This window comes from Thalassophryne amazonica, chromosome 21 (genome assembly GCF_902500255.1).
Source record: "Thalassophryne amazonica chromosome 21, fThaAma1.1, whole genome shotgun sequence".
Taxonomy (NCBI): Eukaryota; Metazoa; Chordata; class Actinopteri; order Batrachoidiformes; family Batrachoididae; genus Thalassophryne; species Thalassophryne amazonica.
This window is the reverse complement of record NC_047123.1, coordinates 38653876-38678697: the sequence shown is the minus strand read 5'-3', so window position 1 is coordinate 38678697 and position 24822 is coordinate 38653876. Positions and strand designations below refer to the sequence as shown.

Here is a 24822-nt window from a genome sequence, read left to right as displayed (position 1 = left end):
AACATTATAACCTTCCAGAGTGGGCGTGTCCTGTGGGCGAACCATGCCATGATGTTATTGTTTGTCTGGAGAATAACAGTCATATTTTAGTGATGTTGCATTAAATAAAGGTTTGTTGGCGTGGTGATCATGTGACCTGCCCGGACTGAACGTGCGGCTGCCTTTCGCGTGCAGTTTCACTGACTTGTTTGCGAACAGGAAGCTGTCATCATTCACAAACATATCAAACACTCCAGCAGCTTCACACTGTTTCAGCGGCTGCGTCGTTGAGTTTGATGGTATCAGCGGGTTTTGGTAGTGGCGGGTTTTGGCTGGACTTCAGCTCATTATAGACCTCTGTCAGCAGGGACTGGCCGTGTCTCCTCGCCATCACAGAGGATGCTGTGCGGTCTGTGAGCGTCGGCTCTCTGTTTGTGTGTCCTTCCCTTCAGCTCTGCAGTTTTCAACCAATTAAAAGACAATCTGTCTCCTCAGGCCCCACTGCTCCCTTTGGCTCTGGATTTGTGTGTGTGTGCATGCGTGCGTGCGTGCGTGTGTGTGTGTGTGTGTGTCTGCGTGCGTGACTTGGAGCTGGAAGGAGTGAAGCTCTTTTTTTTTTTTTTTTTTTTTTTTTTAATGGCTGCTGTAACATTCGATCAGGATCCACAGAGACACAGATTTGAAAGAGTGTGTGTGTGTGTGTGTGTGTGTGTGTGTGTGTGTGTGTGTGTGTGTGTGCGTGCGTGCGTGCGTGCGTGCGTGCGTGCATGTGCACGTGTTTGTTCATGTCACCCAAAATCACCTTCATTGCTTAGAAAAACAGTACAATAATTCCGGGGCTGTGATCCAACATGTTGGAGTGGGATTTAGGGAGGTGCGATTTCAAGGGACAAGAATCGAGTCCGAGTCCACTGTTGCACACCTGAGTCCTGTTGTGAACCGTGTGTGTTTTTCTCATCTTCTGTTATGTTCATACAATATTTTTTCACACACAGAGTTCATGTTTTGCTCGGACATTTGAATGTGATTCTGTGCTGCACGGCTGAACGGTTGAAATCAGCCTGAAGTCTGTTTGTTCCAAATCTTTGTCGAGCCTCATTCATAAACCTCATAAATGTCACCTTTCAGCCCTGATGCAGCAGACTCATGTTCTCTTTCATGTTAGTTTTTTTTTTTTTTTTAGTTTTAGTTTTGCATTACAACAACAATAAAAAGCTGCTAACAGCTGATCGGTGTCTCTTGGCTGTTTACTGGATGAAGTTATGTTGCGTTAGTTTTTTCTCTCATTTTATAATCTGACCTGCATCTATGTCTGTAACCTCAACAAGTTCACAACACAAAACCCACAGAGAAGAAACAAAGACCATCACACCCCCACTAGCAACAGAAACTAAACTAAATAAAATGAAGCCCACAGGCCTAATTGGACTGACCTTTAACACTTCTTGTTATAGTTAACTTGATATTTAAGTTTTTCAAGATGCTGATTTTCCTTCAGAGTTAAAGAAACGGCAGATCAACTCTGAGGTGTTTTTCCAGGTAAAGAGAGAAAAGTTCACGAAAAACACAGTGACCTTTACCGTGTTGTGAGAGTGACTCACAAGGACATGGCTGATAACTCAGGAGCAACAGGAGCAACAACAACAGGAACAAGGACAATAAGTAACGGCAACAAGTACAGCAGGAATAACGGCAACAATTAACAGGAACAAGGACAACAAATAACAGTAGCAGCACAGATCAACAGGAACAAGAACAACAAGAAATAACAGGAATGACAACAGCAACAACAACGGCAACAGGAACAACAACAAGAAATAACAAGAATGACAACACAAATGACGACGACAGGAACAATAACAGCAACAGGAACAACAACAGTAACAAAGACAACAGGAATAACTGCAACAAGGACAACAGGACAAGAACAAAAGGAATAATGGCAACCAGGAACAGGGACAACAAATAACAGGAACAGCACAGAACAATGGGAACAAGAACAACAGGAACAGCAACAATAGAGACAGGTTCGCCAACAAGGAGGTTCTGCACACTTGTAAGTCAAAAAAAAATCAGCAAAACGGACAATAAATAAATAAATAAATAAATAAAATCGTTTTATTTATTTTTTGCCCTCAAGTCCTGCTCGGCTTCATCTGTCTCTGTAAACAGTTTGGTGCTTTTGTGCCTTTGAGAAAGATTTTTGCAGAGTTAAGTTTTGTGTTTCCAATTATGAACACTTGGAAACAAGATTCAGTGAAGAAAAGTCGAAATGGCAGAAATGTAAAGAAAAAATAAATAAGTGTTTTTGATGTTTTTGATCAACTGTTGCACATTTTGTCAGCGACTCAGCCACAAAAAAGATAATCGACTTCATGGAACTTTCTAAGAGCTTTTTCACGCAGACTTACTTGGTTGAAGACAGAAAAAAATAATTCATTTCAAACATCAATTCTCCAGCAGAAAAAACCCTTGACTTGATAAGCGCAAGATTATAAATGTTCTTTTCATTATCTCCCATCAGGCTTTGCTCCAGAGACTCTGACAACACTGAAAGTGTTTGGAATGTCGACAATTCCGTGATAAAAGGGTGTAATTACGGAGTTTTGTCAGCTTGGGGCGACTTGCAGGCCGAACTTGAAGAAGCTAGATGTTTGAGACGATGATGGGCACTTTCAGAGCTTTTCATCCCGCCTTCAAAGAGGAGTGCTGAGACTTGTCGATATCTAATCAAGCTCTGATCCAAAAATTGATCTAATCTTCTCCGTGACCGCTTAGCGAGAGACGAGGGGGACACACAGAGATGCGAGAGGAAGCTTTGTGGACAGACTTTCTGTTTGTAGCCTTTGTTCATGAAAGAGAGAGATATGTGCACATCCAGTTGAATGTTTGTTTGTCCCTGTCAAAGACAGCCTGTGTCTGTGGATGAGGACACAGCAGGATCATGGGGAATATCTCACACATGTCCGAGTCTCAGTGTTGTCAGAAAGAAGTCTTAGTTTTTCAGTGTTCCATTTGTTACCATTGAGAAAGTGATGGAGGACAAAAGAGGGTGTGTTTTTGTTTTTGTCTGTCCATGAATGAACTAAATAAATGAGTAAATGAGTAATTAATTTGAAACAGAAATTTACTTACTTTGAAAACAGTGACCTGCACATATATAGGTCAAAATCAGATTTTAGGAAAATCTCCATCCACCATCACAGCTAGAAACATGGGTAAAAAAAACAACAGCAAAAAACCTCAGAGCACAGTGAGGCCATGCCCACATTTCAAAGCATCAGGTATGAAGAGAAAGTGTTAGATTGGATTTTGAAAAAAGTGTTGTTTCTGAACAAATGATATCAACTGATTAGCCAATTTCTTATATACTGACATGGGGCCAGAAATTTTCCTTGACTTCTGACCTTGATCATGGGCCAAGCCTAACCAAAATCCAGTCAGGTTCCCATCCATAGACTCAATCTAACCACCAAATTTGATCAAAATCAGATTAGCCCTTTTTTTAAGATATCTGTATCAAATTCCATGGGTGCAGCAGTGATTACAAGAGTGTAATAAAAGTTATCAAGACAAAATAAAGATTCTTTGATTTGTAACATCTGTCAGGGCAACTTCAACCTTGAAAAAAATGTTAAACATTCATATTCTGTCAGTGACTGCAAATTGATGTGGAGTGCTTTAAAAGAAAACAACAAAAACTGTTTTCACAATTATGTTATAAATGAGCAGTACCTTAAACTTTTAATAATTTTTTGTATTATTATTAATTTTTTTGCTGTTTTGTATTTTCTGGCCCAGTTTTGTTTGCAGAACGTGTTCTTTAAAGATGGAGTAAACAGGTTCATCACTGATCCGAGTTGTGTTTCTGCTCATCAGTCAGTCACTGAATGGAAATTTAATTACTGTTCAGATGTTGATCAAAGACATTTTCAAAGGATTCAGCAGCAGATAATCCTCAGATTCTGTTCATTGTTTGATGGTTCCAGTGAAATAATCGATAAGGTTCCTTTTTCTTCCTTTTACACAGTAATTTATGGCACAGTCAGAGTGTGTGTGTGTGTGTGTGTGTGTGTGTGTGTGTGTGTGTGTGTGTGTGTGTGTGTGTGTGTGTGTGTGTGTGTGTGTGTGTGTGTGTGTGTGTGTGTGTGTGTGTGTGTGTGTGTGTGTGTGTGTGTGTGTGTGTGTGTGTGTGTATTCCAGCATCGGGTTCTGCAGCAGCAGCTTTAAAATCATCGAAATGCATCAAACAGCCAGATTCTGGATCAGCACTAAAGGGTCTGGACAGCTCCCCGAGGATTTATTAGAGGAGGCCATTAGGTGGATTTCTGCTTTGCTCATCATTTGACGTCAGCCTGAGTGCTGCGGCGTTCATCTCCTCGTCTTACCTTGAACACCACCCCAAGTCTTCTCAGGTGGTGATTTTATTTTGGACACGTATTGATTGCTGCTTTTATTTTATGAGCATAGTTTTTAGACCAGAAAAGTAGGCACACCTACGCTGGAATGTCTATTTGTGTTTCTTGTTTTCTAACATTTAAATCTGTCCAGTAAATTGTCTTTTTAGAAACAGAAATATTCGTACCCCTGCCGCCCTTTGAGGTGTATTTGTTGTGGGCCGTCTGGTCCTCAAGTAGGTTTTGCCTTTAGTCTGGATTGTCCCTTGTCAGGTAACCGCCTAGGATGTGGAGGCGAACGGGAGGGTTGGAGAGTGTCTGTTTGGATGGATTCACTTTCAGAGAACAATTTGATTGTTTCTAGGCTTTGAGGAAGCCTAGGCCTGCAGCCTGTAAATACAGTGAGTGGACGGACAGAGACACACGAAGTGGCAGAAAATGAATGTTTCACAGTTCTATAACACAAACACAGTCAACACAATCCTACAGAAAGGATTTAGTGTGAATGAATCTGAAGCACTGCTTCATTCTCTGTGGTTTTAGAATTTCAGACAGCTGGACATGAGCTTGATGTCCAAAGTCTTCATCTGGTGGTCACTGTGAATGTGACGTATGTATCGGCACCATTCACATGTTTTTGATGTTTTTTCTTTTAAATGGTGTTTTTCAGTTGGTATGAGGTTTCAGATCCTGAGGGTTTGGACCCCGAAGGTTCAGATCCTGAGGGTTCCGGTCCATCCCATCTGGATGAGTGACTGTGTTTCCTGTGAACACGCTGACCTTTGGTGTGTGTGTCTCCGTGATGGTGAGTCACGGCGTGCTGAGTGCTCGCACACATCGTGTATCACTGCTGGTTAGACAGGACATATTGATTAGCTGAATCAGGATCAGTTTCTGCAGAGAAAGGCTTTCTGTCCCACTGACAGAGGAGGAACGTTCATTTAGACCCCGAAAGTTAAACATAAAAATGTCTGTGATGTGTTTCAGAGGTCATGTGATCAGCAGCCTTTTTTGTTTGCTTTGTTTTGTATTTATTCTGTTTTCAGCTTTTATCCTTAAAATTTAGTAGAACAATCAAATGTAAGATGAAGGAATAGTTTGGACAGAGACTATGAGCTGCTGTGGCGCCCCCTAATGGGAGCATGTGAAAGAAAGTCGTTCACACTTGCCACGTTCACACTGCACGTGACGCCACAAATTCTCTTCCCTCGCCTGGCGATGGACGCACCATCATCGCCCAGTGTGTCGCTCTGCTTGGGCGGAAACCTTCGCTGCAAAACTTCGCCTGCGTCATCAAATAGGAGGAGCTTCCATTTCGCTTCCGGACCTTGATCACATGGAGCGAGTTGCTGTGCTCTATTTGTTGTGGAAAGCCGACAAACGTTGCCAGCGGCGCCGTCGCTGGGTTCACAACATCCTCATGAGATGTTCCCAATTTGGGGAGTTTCATCATTTGCTGCAGGAGCTGCATCTGGATGACGGACGCTTTCAGTGGTACTTCTCCCTCTCCAGGACCCAGTTTAAGGACCTCCTGTCCCATTCGCGCACGCACATTCAAACAAAGAAAAAAAACTGGCTTCCGCTGTGGTTCCTCGCTCTCTCTCCCCTCATCAAACTCTGTCATACGTCCTGCTCACAGGCTGGCTGCCAGAGACAGGACATGTCCACATCAAGTATAAACTCCAGACATCTTCACATCACGACATATCCAGTCCCTGATTGGTCATCGCGGCGCAACAAGACAAAAAAGTTCAGATTTTTCAACTTGGGGAAGAGGGCAATGCAACGCGATATCGTGCCACAAACGCGCCAATCAGTTCATTCGTGTCGCTTTATTCTTGTCCATCGCATCGCGTTGTGTGTCTTGAACTTTTGTGGCGCCACAACGCGTCCTTCCATAGGGATTACATGGCAACCTTTCGCCGACGTTGCTCGCGTCGTGTGGTGTGAACGCGGCTTCCATCAGTTATCAAAACATTTTTAGTCAATCGTCACCAAATTTGTTCTTGAATGTTCTCAAGAGAAAGAACCCATCAGATTCAGTTTGAATCTTATTGATCAGTTTCTGAGGAGGTTTTTAGCTGATCAATACCACAATCAGATGTAACAATAGAACCTGTTACCTTGTGTGTCATCACTGTAACAGGTTGCTGGCATCACGCGTGTCCAAATGTGGTTGGTCCCTCCCTCTGTTGAGTGAACTTTTGGAGCCAGTCAGTCAAAGGTCAAAGTCGTCAAACAAAGTCTTAAAAACACTTCCTCTGGGATAATCCCAAAACCGATTAGGTTTGAGAGGTGACGTTAATATCGATAAATTGTGATCATGGCAATCTGTTGGTGGCAAGGAAGATCATCTCTTGGTCGATTCCCGGACGGGATGTCTACATCCAGGGATGATCTAGCGATGCCTGAGTGTGGGTTGTCACACGCTGACAAACACACGGCCTTTGACAGGTCCTTCACCTGGTCCGATGGCTAGATGATTGGGGTCTGAGGACCTGCTGAAGCTCAACCGCCTTCACAGCCATTGGGTTGCAAATCATCACCTCCTCCTGATCCACCATTGAGGACTTCTTGTTTCACCAGAGCGCCATTAGCTGTCTCGTGTTCAGGGTTCCTGCTGGGCCTTCGTGGTTAGCATATTGTCCATGGGGAAAACAAGGTCCCCACCATGTTCATGTTGAAGGGCTGAATTTTGACACCTGTATCAAAAAGTAAATCATTTGGAATCAAATGGTAGAAGTGACATGATGATGATGTCACAAAAAAATTGTCATAAAAGAAAAAACAGTTTTTCAAGGGAGATTTGCAACCAATAGGACAATAGAGGTGATCTGATGTTTATACTGAGCAGCCAATCATTTGTCATTATTTGGTGTGTGATGACATGATGATATCATGAAAAAAACAACAATGCAGTCACAAAAATCATTTCTGGCTTATTGCTGTCCAACCAGTCCTCAGTGCAGGGTTTTATTCAGTATAGTGTTCAGGATTTTCTGCTGCATTTCATGATCTTTGGACTTCTGGACATGATGACTGGATGCTTTTTTTTTTTTTTTTTGAGGATGTTTTGTGTAAGTTCACGCACAGCCGCTGACAAGACGATGGTGGATCTGGATCGAGTTTCTTTGAACAGGAAGTGGCTGCAGAGACTCGGTAATATGTGAGTCCCAAAGTTGGTGTTGTTCATACGTGGCTGAGTTATGAGCTTCACGTCAGAATAAATGTCAGTTTTAGTTCACATGGTTGACGTTTAATATTTGCAGTGGAATCCTTCATTACTGTCAGAGGTGTTGATAGAGAAATAAGGTGGGGAGAGATGGTGGGATGGATGGAGAGAAAAAAGTGATGGATTACTCCTTCAGAGTGGAGGATGGAAGAAGCGGCTGTCAGCAATCTAATCAGGTGAAGAAGGAGAGAGGGAAGCGAAACGAGGTACGAACACGCAAAGATGGAAAGGTTTTAGAGAGGATAAGAAAAAAAGTGTGGTGTGTGAGTCCAACAGCGGTGCTGGAAACCTGTTTGATTGTGAACGGAGGTCAAAGAAAACATCCCGAAGGAGAGATTTAGAAGGTAGAAGTTGATGAGATTGATGTCTCGCGAGGGCAAAAAGTGTCACTTCCCGCGTGTGAATAAATCCATTAATCGTGGTGATCTCGAAGATCGCCATTTGCTGTTACAGAGGCCGATTTATGTGCAGCTGTGATGGACTGGTGTCACCTGTAGGGGGAGTCGTAGACTCTCACCCACTTTGTCCGGGTCTGAAGGGTCTCAGGGTCTGTACAGGATTAAGAACTTGAGTGTTTGTCTCTGGTTTGTTTCTGAACTTTTCAACACTTTTATTTCAGATGTGGAGTTCACTGAACCCGATCTGGATCATCATGAACCGGATCTTCACCATTAAACCAGGATGAGTGGGTTACTGAGGAAATATGTGAAATGAGATTAAAGGGCCTCTTTTTGCAAGAGGTGTTTAGTTTTATAGACCTTTGTTGTACGTAACAGCTCATGACCCCTGGGGTCAGCTCGAGGCCCCGCCCCTGTGACCCCAAATTGGAATCAAAGTATGCAGAAAATGAGTATATTTAACTTTAAATGAACTTTATTTGTTTTAGTGAATGTGTTATTTACAAAGTGTATGTTCTTTTGTATTGTAAGTCTGTATGAGGGTGTGAACACATGAATCCCTTTTGGATGCTCTGACAGGCGCACGGTGAAGACAGATCTCTGACGTGAAGTCTCTGTGTCTGGCTCAGGGACCCGGGTTCCTGCATTCTTTTGGTCATCTGTTCGCTGAGATGCGGCAGATTAACCAACAAAAGCGCTGCAGACGCTTTGTCCACTGTGGTGGTGATCAGTTCTGTCCCAGTGGGGATTGAACCACCAACCCTTCCATTAGAACAGCAGCAGAGCTGTCAGTGTGTAGAAGGGTGAGGGTTAAATTCCCGTCTGGGCCACACATGCAGGTTCAGGTGGAGGCGTCTTCATCGTGACAGCTGAAGGTAATTTTTCAGAAATTCTCCTCAAATTGATCTGTAGAGCGACGAGCTGAGCGCGGCGGATGGAGCTGAGCGCGGAGCATTGAGCCGCTGTTCTGTGTCAGCTGACTGCTGTATTGTCGGCAGTGATAATATTTTCTGTGAGCCGGAGATAACTTCTCCCTCAGCGCGCTGTGTGAGAGGTTAAACCTCAGAGAGGAGGAGGAGAGAAAGGAGGGAAGGGGAGGAAGGAGAAGAGGGAGAGTGAGGAGGGAATGGGAAGAAGGCTGGAAGGGGAGGAAGGAAGAGAGAGAGAAGAGGGAGAGTGAGAAGGAGGCAAGAGATAGGTGGTGGGGGAGTGAGGAGGAAGAATGATGGGCAGGGATGGAGTGAGAGAAAGAGGGGGAAAGGTGGAGGGAGGATGTAGATGGGAGAGGAAGGAGAGAAAGAAGATGGATGGATGATGGAAAGACAAAAAAAAGCAGCTCATGATGGAAGATGATTGACAGTGGGGGAAAAAAAAAAACAGGATGGATGTTCGATGGATAGAAAAGAGCCCCGATAGAATGATGGATTAAAGAAAAGATGGATGGATGACGGAGAGAATCTAAGGATGGATGGATGGCTTTTTCATTCATTCATTTATTGGTGTATTCTGATAATGCTGAGATTTTTCTTTATCATCTCATGTGTTTTCCCACCTTTCTTTCTCTTCTTCCTTCATTTCTTTGCTTGCTCCAGACCTCCCTCCTCTTTCTTCCTCTTCCTCTCCTCCCTCCATCTCATCCATCAATTTCTTCATCCATCTCTCCTGATTGTCCCTCAGCTCCAGAGGGAGGCGACTTACAGGGTTATTTGTCTCCCTTACAAACCTGCCATCTCTCACTCCTTCATCCTCCCCCGTTTCTCTCTCTCTCTCTCTCTCTCTCTCTCTCTCTCTCTCTCTCTCTCTCTCTCTCTCTCTCTCTCTCTCTCTCTCTCTCTCTCTCTCATATCGATCCAATACTCCTCCTGATGGGGTCCAGTACCTCAGAGATTCCGGGGCTCGCTCTGCACCTCCTCCTCCATTAGCGGAGCTTCTCCTTCCCTCGTTCCCTCACTACATGTGGGGGGGAACCCGAACCCGAACCCCCTCCCCGGTCTTTGTTATCCTTCACATTTCTTCTTTGCTAGATATTTTATTTCCTTTTTCTTTCACCTCTCCACTCTTTCCCTCCCTAATTCTCTTTGTTTTATTATTTGTTTCTTCATCTTTTTTCCAATATTTCTTCTTGTCTTCTCTTTCCCTTTTTCTCATTTATTCCTTTACTTTTTTGTCTCCACTCATTTTCCTGCTTGCATCTTTTCCGCAGATATTTATTTATTCCTCCCTCACTTCCTCCCCTCCTTCCCCATCCCCTCTTCCTTTCTTCCTCATCCTCCCTTTTTTGTGCTCCCCTCCTTTCCTCCCCCTCTGCCTTGCTGTTGTTCTCTCATCCATCCACACCTCTTTTTCTCCTTTTTATTATCCTGTCCCTCCCCTCCCTTCCTCCCCCATTCCTCTTCTCCTTTCCTTTCTTCATCCCTCCTTCTGTTTTTCTCTACTCTCTATTTTCTGTCCTTTTCTCCCTCTTTTTCTTCCTTCACCTCTCCTCTCCTACCACCTTCTGCCCCCCCTGCTCCCCCCGTATCCAGAGGGGGTGATGAACGTGGAGGTTATTGAAGAGCAGAAATAATGAAATAAAACGGCGCACGGAGCCAGAACAAAACACATTTTCTCATTTTCTTCCAGTAAAAGTTATGAATTTTTTATGTTTCAATCTTCTTCTTTAATGAAACACTTTTTACGGGCGACACGTCATACATTTTCATAACACCCGTTTGGCTGACATTTTCAATATGTTGCTTCATGCGGCGTGTAGTGCGTCCATAATGGATTCATGAACACCTGCGTGTGTTCCAGGCGTGCACGCCGCCATTTATTTGTCACTTTACGCTGTATAATGTGTGTCATTTAAAAAAAAAAAAAAGTCTTGTCTGTCTGCGTCGGTTTGTTCATGTGTTAAATTAATGCTGTGTCTTTTTTTGTTTATCTTTTTTTTTTGCAGCGTTTTAAACAGAACTCCGGTTCATCTCATCCATGAGATCATCCTGGTGGACGACTTCAGCGATGACGGTGAGCCGCACTCGCTTCCACCTCAGATTTTGTCCGCAGCAGATGCGCCCGCAGATTCTGGATCAGAGCGGAGGTGGGAACACCCTGCGCTCTGGGCCCCGGTATCCCAGACCGAACGGTCCGCCCCTAAAAATTGGTCCGCCTGCCTCCTCTGCTCATGAGTCCAAGTCAGAGTCTCTTCACACAAAGTGATCAAATGGATTAATGTGATTATTAACCATCAAATGACAAAGTAAAACCTCTTAAATCATTCTACAGTCACTTTGAGGCAGAAACAAGGTGATATTCTGTGATGCTTGGAAATGACCAATGCACATTGAACGCATCAGCTAGCAGCTCGTTTAGCCGCAGCGCTCTGATCGCTTCCTCTGTCTTTTATGATGAAATAATGCTGAATTTATGTGGAAATGATTGTTGTAGAAAAGTTTCAGATATCTGTCACTGAGACAGATGATGACTGGAGGCAGTTTGAAGCAGAAACGAGGTGATAATCAGTGAACCGCTGCTGATGGCGCAGTGAAGGCAGGGCGGACCCAGTTTTACATGTGACCGTTCGGTCAGCGACACTGGAGTCGGTCTGAGGAGCTTTGTGCGCTTCACCTGCAGATCTGTCCTTTCTGTCTCCAGAGACACAACGTCCAGGTCACGGCGTTGGTGAGAATCCATGAATTAGTTTTGACTTAATCGTTCTTGATCCAGAATCCGGATTCGGATCCAGATCACTTCCAAAATTTAATGAGTTCTTCAATGGCCTAATCTGTGGTGTAAATTTGTCAAAATCCGTGCAGTTGTTTTGACGTAATCCTGCAAACACAAACAGAACTGTGTAACATGAACAAACAAAACCGTGTAGCAAACAAACAAAATTGTGTCACAAACAAAAGCACAAAATTGTTTAACACAAACAAACAGAACCACGTGACACAAACAAGACAGCATAATATAAAGAAAGAAAGCTACATGTAGCGTGAAAAGATTAAATGTTTATCCACCAGGGGGCAGATTAGTGCAGCAACATCTGACTGACGTCATTATGTCACTGATGATGTCACTGCAGCTCTTTAACTTATGTGTTGCTGTGGTAATGTTGTGGACAAACTCATCGTTCCATCTTTTTCATTTTGTTGAATTTTTTCTTTGTACTTTTGTATGGGTCTTGTGGTTATACTGCCCCTGTGGCTGGACAAGGTATTACAAAAAATGTGCCTTCGATTGGTAAAGACATTTTGTAAAGCTGCAGACACACGTCTCCTTTCACAGCCACTGAAGGCAGGAACTCCCTCAGACTTGATGGCTTCCCTCACGTGTCTCCTTTGTGCAGGCGCTGCAGTTTTCTGCTCTGTGCACATTTATTTTTGATTCCATAACAAACAGCATGTAATGTGTGTAATGATTAAAGATGTTTACGTGCACAAATTGTCCCCAAAGCAAAATGTATTAACGGCTGAACTCTAAACTTAAAGTGGAAAATCTGCTCAACAACTTCATTTCTTTTCTTCCCACGCAGCGGCAGCATGTCATTTAATAACCCACATATCTCAGATTTATCTTCCTCGTGGCTATAATCCTAATTTGTTGTGTGGAATTAGTTTAAGAAGCGTGAATTCTCTTTCACCGTGCTGCTGTTCAGACTTCAGTAAGAAGCTTTTTGGCGGTTTTCCGAGTTAATATTTTCCGCTTCGTGAAGTGAAAGTACTCGGACTTTTTGTGTTTGTTTAAGAACCTTCACAGCGTCTCAGTAAATCTTTAGGTTTCTACACAGATCAGAGAGTTTTCTTGAGCTTTTTTGTCCACATGAACATGACGTCATGGACGCTGACCTCTTGTGGCTTTAGGGTCAAAGGTCGCTGACAGCCAGTGAACCAGTCTTATTTCTCCAGACTTTTCCAGTTACTTCTTTTCTCATTATTATTTAGTGGGTCCAATATTTTTGCAGTACTTCTAACAGTAACAGTACAGATTAAACTGTATTCTCTTCTGAAAACCCGTTTGACTCAGTATTTAACTCTACAGTTAGGAGGTTTAATTGATGGTTTTACATCAAATCAGTCAGAATACGAAGAATCAGGGAAACAATCAAAGTAAAAAAAAAAAAAATTCTAAGTGAACCACAAAATATCAGACATATGGAAAACCTTGAATTTTAATTTTTAATTTTAATTTTCAATTATTTACTAAATTTAGATCTTTTTAAAAGTGTCTGTTCAGAGTGTTTTCAGTTTATCAGAATGTGATGTTTTTGTAAAAGATTATATAAATAAATTGAATGACAAATTAACAAGTTATTTTTATTTAAATTGCAGGGCTACACAAATCCGTCTTTTGACATCATTAAAGTCCCAAATTCCATAGTGTGTAATACTGAAAAATGTTGCAAAGGATTGTGGGGTTTATTTCTTATTCCTAATCCTGTGCTTAAATTTTCATTGTTACGCAGATGATACCCAGCTTTATCTATCCATGAAGCCAGAGGACACACACCAATTAGCTAAACTGCAGGATTGTCTTACAGACATAAAGACATGGATGACCTCTAATTTCCTGCTTTTAAACTCAGATAAAACTGAAGTTATTGTACTTGGCCCCACAAATCTTAGAAACATGGTGTCTAACCAGATCCTTACTCTGGATGGCATTACCCTGACCTCTAGTAATACTGTGAGAAATCTTGGAGTCATTTTTGATCAGGATATGTCATTCAATGCGCATATTAAACAAATATGTAGGACTGCTTTTTTGCATTTACGCAATATCTCTAAAATTAGAAAGGTCTTGTCTCAGAGTGATGCTGAAAAACTAATTCATGCATTTATTTCCTCTAGGCTGGACTATTGTAATTCATTATTATCAGGTTGTCCTAAAAGTTCCCTAAAAAGCCTTCAGTTAATTCAAAATGCTGCAGCTAGAGTACTGACGGGGACTAGAAGGAGAGAGCATATTTCACCCATATTGGCCTCTCTTCATTGGCTTCCTGTTAATTCTAGAATAGAATTTAAAATTCTTCTTCTTACTTATAAGGTTTTGAATAATCAGGTCCCATCTTATCTTAGGGATCTCGTAGTACCATATCACCCCAATAGAGCGCTTCGCTCTCAGACTGCAGGCTTACTTGTAGTTCCTAGGGTTTGTAAGAGTAGAATGGGAGGCAGAGCCTTCAGCTTTCAGGCTCCTCTCCTGTGGAACCAGCTCCCAATTCAGATCAGGGAGACAGACACCCTCTCTACTTTTAAGATTAGGCTTAAAACTTTCCTTTTTGCTAAAGCTTATAGTTAGGGCTGGATCAGGTGACCCTGAACCATCCCTTAGTTATGCTGCTATAGATGTAGACTGCTGGGGGGTTCCCATGATGCACTGTTTCTTTCTCTTTTTGCTCTGTATGCACCACTCTGCATTTAATCATTAGTGATCGATCTCTGCTCCCCTCCACAGCATGTCTTTTTCCTGGTTCTCTCCCTCAGCCCCAACCAGTCCCAGCAGAAGACTGCCCCTCCCTGAGCCTGGTTCTGCTGGAGGTTTCTTCCTGTTAAAAGGGAGTTTTTCCTTCCCACTGTAGCCAAGTGCTTGCTCACAGGGGGTCGTTTTTGACCGTTGGGGTTTTACATAATTATTGTATGGCCTTGCCTTACAATATAAAGCGCCTTGGGGCAACTATTTGTTGTGATTTGGCGCTATATAAAAAATTGATTGATTGATTGTGTTTATTTGATTTAATTTCTGATTAAATAGTATTTATCTGCATCAGGAATTTCAAGAATGACACCAGTTCATTGTATCGCACAGATCTGGAAATCAATAACGTTCATATTTTAATAATTTAAACGTTGGAACTTCAAAAATATATATATTTTTATTTTTTTCCCTCCTGACTTCAGCAGATGAAAGTTCTGTGATATTCCCTGTTTGTTTGCAAACACTTTTCCAGAAAGTGCTTATTCCCTTTGTTCCTCGGCTTTGGAAAAGCCTGTAAAATGCTGTACTATGACTTCAGCACCTCCAGCTTGTTAACACAGTAACTCAAAAACAATAAATGTTCTTATTCTGTAATTTACCACAATAAAAGGACATACAATGACAACAAAGGCATCAACTTCTGGTTGAGTTTGGTGCAGTTGATCAGTCCACAAACCAGCTTTGTTTTGCTTGTGTAAGATCCTGTAGACCAGCCTGCTACCTGCTGAACACTGCCACCTACTATACACTTGGTAGCAACCAGGAGCAAATGTGGTAAAACACATATTGCATGAAAGCGCAGAAGCTTAACTTTGTAGTGATATGAGATACATTCTTATGTACGCTGACATAATCACATGATGAAGACAGAAAAACCTTCAGTGAAGTAAAAAAAAAAAAAAGTGGCTGCTCCCTTGTTCTTACTCGGGGTCGTCACAGGATGTCAATTTGGCACAGTTTTTACACCGGATGCCCTTCCTGACGCAATTCCGCATTACATGGAGAAATGTAGCAGGGGTGGAGTTTGAACCGGGAACCTTCTGCACTGAAAACAAATGCACTAACCGCTTCTCCACCACCACTAGTTGGGGTCAGGGGTCAGCAGCGGGGTTACCATGGGACCACCAAGCATTTTTGAGCAATTTTTAAATTTCTGCATTGTGACCAAACGATGTGCATGAAGGCAGCACGGTGCTGACTGGACTCATGTTCAGTGTTAAATATTGTTTACGTGTCTTTTACAAATAAAACACGATCTTCATCCAGTTGGTCAGAGAGAAGACTTGAGTCAGTAAAATACTTTGGCATTTTATTTCTGCTCACCCTGAAACATTTAAACACTGAAACTGTGAAGTTGCAGAGTATCACTGCTTCATGGTTCTGATATTTGTCACCTTCTAGACATTTTCGCTGTGAAAAGATCATCTCTAATCTCTACTGACAGCATTTTGTGGTGAGATACATTTTGCAAACAGTTTTGTACCAACACAGACTATCGGCTGATTTTAAGTTATGTTTTCTGATATTAATGGAAGATCTTGATATCTTAGACTGTCTTGGAAAAAAAATCCCAAACTCTAACACGTGTATGGACCTTATAATGACCAAGACAGCCAAAGCAATGAATTCTGTTGTTCTGTGCGATGAGCACAGAAATTTACCTGCAAACTTCAGAAGGTGAATTACAAATTCTGTTCATGCAAATTTATCTCTTTTTGTTGTTGTTGTCCCCCCACCCCCACCCCCACAGAGAGCGACTGTCAGCTCCTCACCAAACTTCCAAAAGTCAAATGTCTGCGCAACCAAAAGAGAGAAGGTATGACATCATCAGTGTTTGTATGTAAAGGGGCCACCTCGGGTCACAAGGTCACTGCAAGCAGCAGAGAGAGAAAAGTTCAGGAAAATACTGTTCCAGAAGCCAGCAGCAGCTGATCAGCAGGCGCACGGATCACTAATTAAAGTGCAGCGACGCTCGTAAGAGACGCAACACAAACTGCAGATTTGACACGGCTGTCACTGCTGGTTTCTCCACAGCTGCCTTCTCGTGCGGCACCGTTCTGCTTATTATTTTTCTATATAATCCATTTACAGCTGCCGCCACGCTTTTAAATATAGAATAGAAATGAATGCAGTCACAGACTGATGTGGCAGCCCGACAATGTGCTGAGATCAGGAATGCTTTGGGAGGTAAAGGCAGATTTAGCTGCCAGGAAAGATTTAAAAATTCATCTTCAGTTCCACTGGAGGTGTTTTCATGCTGTTCGATCCCAGAACTCCCAGAATGTTTCATAATCCACATTAAACTCCTCAGATTGTGGTTAATGTTGGACCTTTAAATCCAAGACAAAGACTTCAGAATTTGTATTGTTTTCTATAAAAAATAAAATCAATTAAATTAAAAATCCCAGTGTATTTGCACTTTTCTCATCACTTCCACTGAAGAGGACACCTTCAATTAGGTGTTTCCCAGACTCAGACCCCCCCCAGTGCAGCAGGCCAAACTAACCCCCCAGTGCAGCAGGCCAAACTAACCCCCCAGTGCAACAGGCCAAACTAACCCCCCAGTGCAACAGGCCAAATTAACCCCCCAGTGCAGCAGGCCAAACTAACCCCCCAGTGGAACAGGCCAAATTAACCCCCAGTGGAACAGGCCAAATTAACCCCCCAGTGCAGCAGGCCAAACTAACCCCCCAGTGCAACAGGCCAAACTAACCCCCCAGTGCAACAGGCCAAATTAACCCCCCAGTGCAGCAGGCCAAACTAACCCCCCAGTGCAACAGGCCAAACTAACCCCCCAGTGCAACAGGCCAAATTAACCCCCCAGTGCAGCAGGCCAAACTAACCCCCCAGTGGAACAGGCCAAATTAACCCCCCAGTGCAGCAGGCCAAACTAACCCCCCAGTGCAACAGGCCAAATTAACCCCCCAGTGCAGCAGGCCAAACTAACCCCCCAGTGCAACAGGCCAAATTAACCCCCCAGTGGAACAGGCCAAATTAACCCCCCAGTGCAACAGGCCAAATTAACCTCCCAGTGCAGCAGGCCAAACTAACCCCCCAGTGCAACAGGCCAAACTAACCCCCCAGTGCAGTAGGCCAAACTAACCCCCCAGTGCAGTAGGCCAAACTAACCCCCCAGTGCAACAGGCCAAACTAACCCCCCAGTGCAGTAGGCCAAACTAACCCCCCAGTGCAGTAGGCCAAACTAACCCCCCAGTGCAACAGGCCGAATTAACCCCCCAGTGCAGTAGGCCAAATTAACCCCCCAGTGCAACAGGCCAAATTAACTCCCCAGTGCAGCAGGCCAAATTAACCCCTCAGTGCAGTAGGCCAAATTAACCCCCCAGTGCAACAGGCCAAATTAACCCCCCAGTGCAGTAGGCCAAATTAACCCCCCAGTGCAACAGGCCAAATTAACCCCCCAGTGCAGTAGGCCAAATTAACCCCCCAGTGCAGTAGGCCAAATTAACCCCCCAGTGCAGTAGGCCAAATTAACCCCCCAGTGCAGCAGGCCAAACTAACCCCCCAGTGCAACAGGCCAAATTAACCCCCCAGTGCAGCAGGCCAAACTAACCCCCCAGTGCAGCAGGCCAAACTAACCCCCCAGTGCAGCAGGCCAAATTAACCCCCCAGTGCAGCAGACCAGATTAACCACCATCCCTCAAGTGCAGATTAGTCTCACCCCCCCCAAACCAAACTATAGCAGAGTATAGTCTGGCTGAGGCAAGAAAGAACCCTGGAGTTGAAAATACCGGTAGTCCAGACTAGTTGATACCACAGTTTATCTTTTGGGCCCCTCCAGTCCAGGTTATAACTCCGTCTGGTTTTCATCAATAAATCTTTCAATTTACAAATATTTCTTCTTCATAAATTAGAAAACATTTATGACGCAACATTGATTAATTTTATGTCATTGTAGACCTGTTGCAGACTGGAGGAGTCTAACCTTGGAATATCTTCAGATCCTGTGCTGGAGAGGAATGGGCGGGGCTAGGAGACGTCTGGGTCACCTTCTGTCCTGATCAGATTACCATTTCAAATTACATTAAATATTAATTAGTTTAAATCTGAACATGCAGAGTCCAATGACTTCTCGTGGGCGGGTCATCAGCTGTGGTGAAATCAGAACGTGGCAACGTCCTTCACTTCAGCTTCTCTGAAGTCAGCTCCTGGAAACAGGAGCCGTCCAACCATTTCATCTCCGGGTGAGAGGACGGGACTCGATGTGTGTCTGCATTCTTCACGTCTGCTCTGGTCTCCTTGAATTTGTTGGCATCATACAATCGCATTCTCAAAATGTTCTCTTTGTCAGAGGATTTTATTTCCCAATAATGTCTTTGTTGTCCAAGAATGTTTTTGCTTGTCAAGAAAGTCCTCAGCCTTCATGAATGTCCCTGTGTCAAAAGAACGTTCTCGGTTTGAGTATTACAGTATTTTCCGGATTGCAGTTTTATTTATGGATTTATTTAACTAGATTGAGAGGTCATGTGACTGATAATCTGGTGCAATTTATATACCGAAAAGTCATGCATTTGTCAGGTCTTTACTCTAGTGTTTATTTGTACCAGTATATCTTGCTTATTTTTGGAATCTAAAACTCCTTTGGGTACATGCCACAGGCTAAGTCCTTATGTGATGTAACAGCACATGCTGTGGTGTGCACATGTGCTCCTGAGTTCATTGTTAAACTTGCCCTCAAAGAGCGCTGTGTTAAAAGATGAGTTCCATATACTCGTACATAAAAAAAAAAAAAAAAAAAACTTAATTTGTGCTCCGGAAAATACGGTTTTCCTTCAGATTTATCACATTCCAAGGAAATGTCCAACCTGCTGAAGAAAGTCTTCACTTTTTTTCATCTTTACTTTCTCAGAATATCCTCACATTGAGAAAATGTTCTTCTTGTCTACTCACTTTTTAACACCTGGACATTTTTTTCATTCTAAGAATTTTAGTGCATTTCTGTTTTCCGTGGATTTGGTTGGATTCTCCCAATGAGCTACTCTTACAGTCCATCTGTAATCCTCACATCACAGTCAAATTTGTCGATATTTCTCAACACCCGATTAAAATCCATCTGAATAATTCTGACGTTTCATCACATTGAGCTCAGCAGAAGAGCGGCGGCTAGCGTATCAGCTAGCTGTGTCAAATATTACATTTGTTTTTGTTGAAAAAACAACTCATCATAATTTGCAGTTACAAGACAAGACTGAAGAAATATTGAGAACAACTTAATGTCCTTCACATAATTGTTAGTAGTAATAATAACCGCACTAGGCTAGCTAGGGCTCCACGCTAACTAGGCTAGCTTAGACTAGCTAAGTCTACACAGTGGCTTCCCAAGCCAACTACCACGACTAGTTAGCACGTAGTCAGTTTGAAAGTTGGCTTGTTGAGCTTCTTTTCTGCTACATGTCCATCAGGTTGTGTTGGATTGCGAACTAGTTCATGATTTTCCCAAATAATTTTATCTCGCTCACTTCAACAAAGTACTGATGGAGGATTTAGTCAAGGTCTCCATCTGAAGACTTGTCACCGTACCGCCAAGGCCCCGGGACCTAAATTAACCAAACCTGGCACATGGGTCCTTCCAGTGTGGAGATGATCACCACAGCAACAGCTCCCTGATTTGCATATTAATGAGGTCACCTGGTCAATGAGTGCAGAATCGTATTTTGTCTTATTCAGACTGTATTACTTTAATTTCACACACAAAAGCTACAACTGACTCCAAGACTCCTGCTTGGTCCCAGGTGACCTCACTGTGGAGGTCATGAGGTCATCCAGTGGTCATGGATTCTTTAACTTTTCAGTTATGTCAGTTTTAACTGTAAGTTGAAAGCTTCAGTGCGACCTGCAAACAGTTGTGACGTCATCAAGACTCCAACAACCGGGGAGCCTGTGAACTTTGACCTGCCGTTCTCAGAATGACCTCAGTTTACAAACATTCTCATTAAACACTTTTCTGAAGGTCACAGCGCACAGGTGGCGATGGGTGGAGATAACGGAGTGTTATCAGTTCTTAACGCGTTCTAACAAAGTCAGGCTGACCGTGTGTGTGTGTGTGTGTGTGTGTGTGTGTGTGTGTGTGTGTGTGTGTGTGTGTGTGTGTGTGTGTGTGTGTGTGTGTTTGTCCACCCATCCAGAAAATAAAGCCTTATTGAGGATGAAATGGGATTTTTAATTGGCTGAGCTTCGGCCTTAACTGCCCCGTGTGAAACTTCATGGCCGCGTATACAATGTCACCGACACACAGACACGGGCACGCGCACACACACACACACACACACACACTGGCGTGCACATAAACCTTGGCACGTGCACACACACTCACACACACACTAGTTGACAAACACACACAGACGCACTACGTCTCCATGTCAGGGAGTATTGATTAGACCATTTAGTCCAAATAGAACATTGGCTGCCATCAGAGCGACCTCCCTAACAGGCTCATTTACACACACACACACACACACACACACACACACACACGAGTGTGATGGCCTGTTAAAAGGTTGCGTCCATGTCTGACAGAGTCTGTAAGAGCCCCGCATCGATTTTCCTCTCTGCTGACAGAGAGAGAGAAAGAGAGAGAGAGAGAGCTCACAGAGGTGTCAGTCAGCAGTCTTTGTTCACCGTTGTTGTGGTTTAAGGGTAATTATTTGGGGTCTCGTTAAAGCTCCGCCCCCCCCACCGAGCGTCCCTCTGATTGAAGTTCATGACCCGGTCGAGTTGACTTCTTTTCGTTGAGTTCTGTGTGTGAGACGGTAAACAGGCTGTTGTGCTGCTGTGTGTCCGTCAGGTCTGATCCGGTCCAGAGTCCGAGGGGCCGACGCCTCCAGGGCCGGCGTGCTGACCTTCCTGGACAGTCACTGTGAGGTCAACAAGGACTGGCTGCCCCCCCTCCTGCAGAGAATCAAACAGGTACAGCGTGTGTGTGTGTGTGTGTGTGTGTGTGTGTGTGTGTGTGTGTGTGGTGAAATTAGGCATCATGGGAGAAAATAGTCTTTGCTCTGATTGGCTCTCAATAAGAAATAATTGCCATACCCCCCCCCCCCCCCCCCAATAAAAACTCCTCTCTGTCCTTCTCACCTCCTTTCATCTCCTCTCATCTTTTCACTCATTAGTTCCATTTTTTCCACCTCTTTTATTTTTGAAATTTGTCTTTTTCCATCTCTCTCTCTCTGCTCTTCTTCCTTTCACTGTTTTTTAACCTTCATGTCTCCTCTCTCATTTACTCTTGATCTTTCTATCATTTCCCATCACTACCTTTTTTATTTCTCTTTCATCTTTTTCTCCTTTTCATCTCCGCCTTGCTTTGCTCCTCGTCTCCTCTCTTTTCACCTCCTCCCTCACTTTGCTTGCCTCCTCTTTCTAACCCTCCATTTTCTCTTTGCTTTTTTCTTTCCTCCTCTATGTCCTCTTCCTTCATTTCCTTTCTTTCATTTCATCCCTTCCAGTCCTGTCTTTCATTCTTTTACTGGCTGTTCCCTCTGTCTCCTTTCCTCACTTTCATTTCCTTTCTTTTCCTCCTCCATTCTTTTTCTCTTCTGTCACCATTTGTTTCCATTCTCCTCATTCTTTCTTTTCATCTCTTCTCTCTTTTTTTGTAAGCCCCTCTTAACTTTTCTCCTCCTTTGTTCTTTCGTTATCCTTTTGCTTTGTTCTTATTTTATCTTTTCATATCCTCTTCCCTTGTTCGTCTCCTCTACCTTTCCCTTTTTTGTCATTCATTTTTTTCCCATTCTTGAAAATATTTTTATTTTGCATTTTTCTACCTTTTCCTTCATTATTACTTCCATTTCTTTTTTCCTCCTTTATTTTCCTTTTCTCTCCTTTCCATTCCTCTTCTTTCTCACTTCCTTTGCCCCTTTGTTATTCTCCTCCTCCTTTACTCCTACACTCGTTCATGTTGTCTCTTTTGTTTCTCTTTATATCAGATAATTTATGTTTCCTCCTTCCTTTCCTCGGCTCCTTTCCTCTCCTTTCAGCTGAATCAGTTTTTTTGTGCTGTATTAATGACCTGTGACCTTCGTCTGTAGCGCAGCGTCATGGCAGCTGATGTGACTCAGGATCATGATTCGTATCACTTCACATTTTCGTTATTGATCCAAACGTCAGAGTAAATCTGCTGCTGTAGTTTTTATTTCACTCTGCAAACAGGAAGACGTTGTTCTCAGTAAACAAAGACACAAACACCTGAATGAGACGCTTGATTGAAGCAGCGTTTTATTACGCTACCTACTGCGTTTTCAAGTTGCTAAGCCACGCCTCTTTATGTATTAATGCGTTCTCTGTGCCATCACTGCCAACAGGGCGACACCCAGATACGGGCTTCATATCAGCTGTTCTGGGTCTCTGCAGAGAACCTCAGAGTGACATCACATGGCTTTTGTCCAATAGATTTACATTCTGTGGCACTGAAGTCGAGGGTTCTTTGGACCCGGCTGAGTGTGTCTGTGTGGTTCCAACACGGGGCCTGACCCAGACGTTTTGGACATTAAACCCAAGCATGTGTACCGGCGCGCGCGGTGTTATTAAGTGATGCGGGGTAAATCGGTGAGGGATGAGGTCTCCTCTCCGCCGCCTCGTCACAGACTCTCATTTCAAATCAAAAGCAGAAATGGGAGGAATTGGGAAACGGCTCCCCGGAGGCCTGAGAATAACTCTTCCAGTTAGAGCGCTAATGTGGCGAGGGCTGTGCGGTGTCATTACGGCGGCACGTTTTGCAGCACAGGCTTTGTAATGTCAGTGGAGCCGCGGCACCGTGCAGCCTGCGTCCCCTTCCACTGACCCTGCAGCTAATGGTCCAGAACCAATCCACCTGCTCCGGAATATCAGCGGCCAAAGACGCATCCAGCCGTTTGGACAAACTAATCGAGGGCCACTTCATGATCTAACAGTGTGCTTTCCCACTTTTATCCTTGTCAGGACCAAAGGACGTTCAGGAACAGCATTCAGGTGTCGGGCTCAGGATCTGGTCTCAGATAAAAGGGGAGGAGTCGGATTCTGAGCCACGAAAAGCTACTTTCACTGATCATATCTGTTGATCACAGGATGCTCCATCTGATTGTCAATAATCAGTTTGGTTCTCAGACAGTTACATCTAAATCCGGGGAACCGGGTCAGAATGATTTTTGTGGTTAACTGTTTTGAATGGACCAAACGTAACTGGACAGGTGTCCACCGAGCCAGTTCAGGCCGAGTGTCTGTTATTCCTTCATTATTTCGTTAAGAAGCCATCAGTTAAAAGGTGTCAGATCTTATCTTGACGATCTGAGATACATGGTATAAAATACAGCAGACAAATCTGTTTGGGGCGTGGCCGAGTCGACCTCGCTCTCCTGATGCAAAGGAGGGTGGATTATCTGCTTTATTGTTTATAGTTTTCAGATTATCTGGAGTTTTTCTCTATTATCAGATCTTTAGTTTGGGATTTTTGTGCATTGTTTTTGTCTACATGTTATTATTGACGTTTGTTCTCTTATTATTGGAGTTTATTTGGTTTAGTGCTTTGAATTTTTTATTCCTGGAGAAGTTCTATATAAATAGGCATTATTATTATTATTATTAATGAATGTATGAGTGTAAACAAACTACTACACACGCCAAGACTTATACTCTAGAAAATAGGGTATGCTGCTGTTCTGTCGTTATATCAACCTGACATTTCCCTCAAACCGGCGCATGGCGTCACAGTGCTCTGGTGTCGGATGGACTCAAGGAAACTGTGTGTCGAGGATTTTCTGCACAAAAAGTGTGTCAGCATGGAATCATATTGTGAAAGAGACATAACAATGGAATATGTCGTGACCGTTGGACTAACAGCTGTGTGATCATGTCACCCTTTAATCTTCTCCTGTGTGTTTAAGGATTTCTGTCTTCTTTTATGCTTGATTTTTCTCCATTGATTTCTTAATTCACTTTCTTTAACTCAAACGTTTGTTCCTGTTACAGTTCAGTTAGAATTTTCGTAAACTGTATGTTGTTTTTACACCCAGGACTCCACCCGTGTGGTCAGCCCCGTCATCGACATCATCAACATGGACACCTTCGCCTACGTGGCGGCCTCGGCGGATCTCCGTGGAGGTAAGGACATCTCTCCATCTGTGCTCTGAACGGTTCCTCATGAATCCGCTCATACGTCTGGTGGGTTCAGATTCCGTTCAGTAAGTGGATTTCTTCCTAAAGGTATAAAGTAAGTCAGACTTCGGCAGAACCATGCAGTGTTCTCTCCTCACAAGGATTCAGACGCTCAAACCTACAGCCGTGTGATCTCGAGTGCTGGGAGCTGATTGGATGAAGAATAAAGTGTCATCCTGTTCAGCCCTTGAAGCATCAGCTCGCGGTAAAACAGATT

At 43.4% G+C, this 24822-nt stretch overlaps 1 protein-coding gene across 1 annotated transcript in view; it reads left to right on the top strand.

Moving 5' to 3' along the window:
* galnt14 (UDP-N-acetyl-alpha-D-galactosamine:polypeptide N-acetylgalactosaminyltransferase 14 (GalNAc-T14)) overlaps nt 1-24822 on the top strand; it is a 135436-nt gene that overhangs the window by 80069 nt on the left and 30545 nt on the right. The window contains exons 4-7 of the mRNA XM_034161606.1: nt 10945-11012; nt 16213-16278; nt 21265-21386; nt 24464-24551. Coding sequence (XP_034017497.1) covers nt 10945-11012; nt 16213-16278; nt 21265-21386; nt 24464-24551 — 344 coding nt within the window. The remainder of the gene's footprint in view (nt 1-10944; nt 11013-16212; nt 16279-21264; nt 21387-24463; nt 24552-24822) is intronic.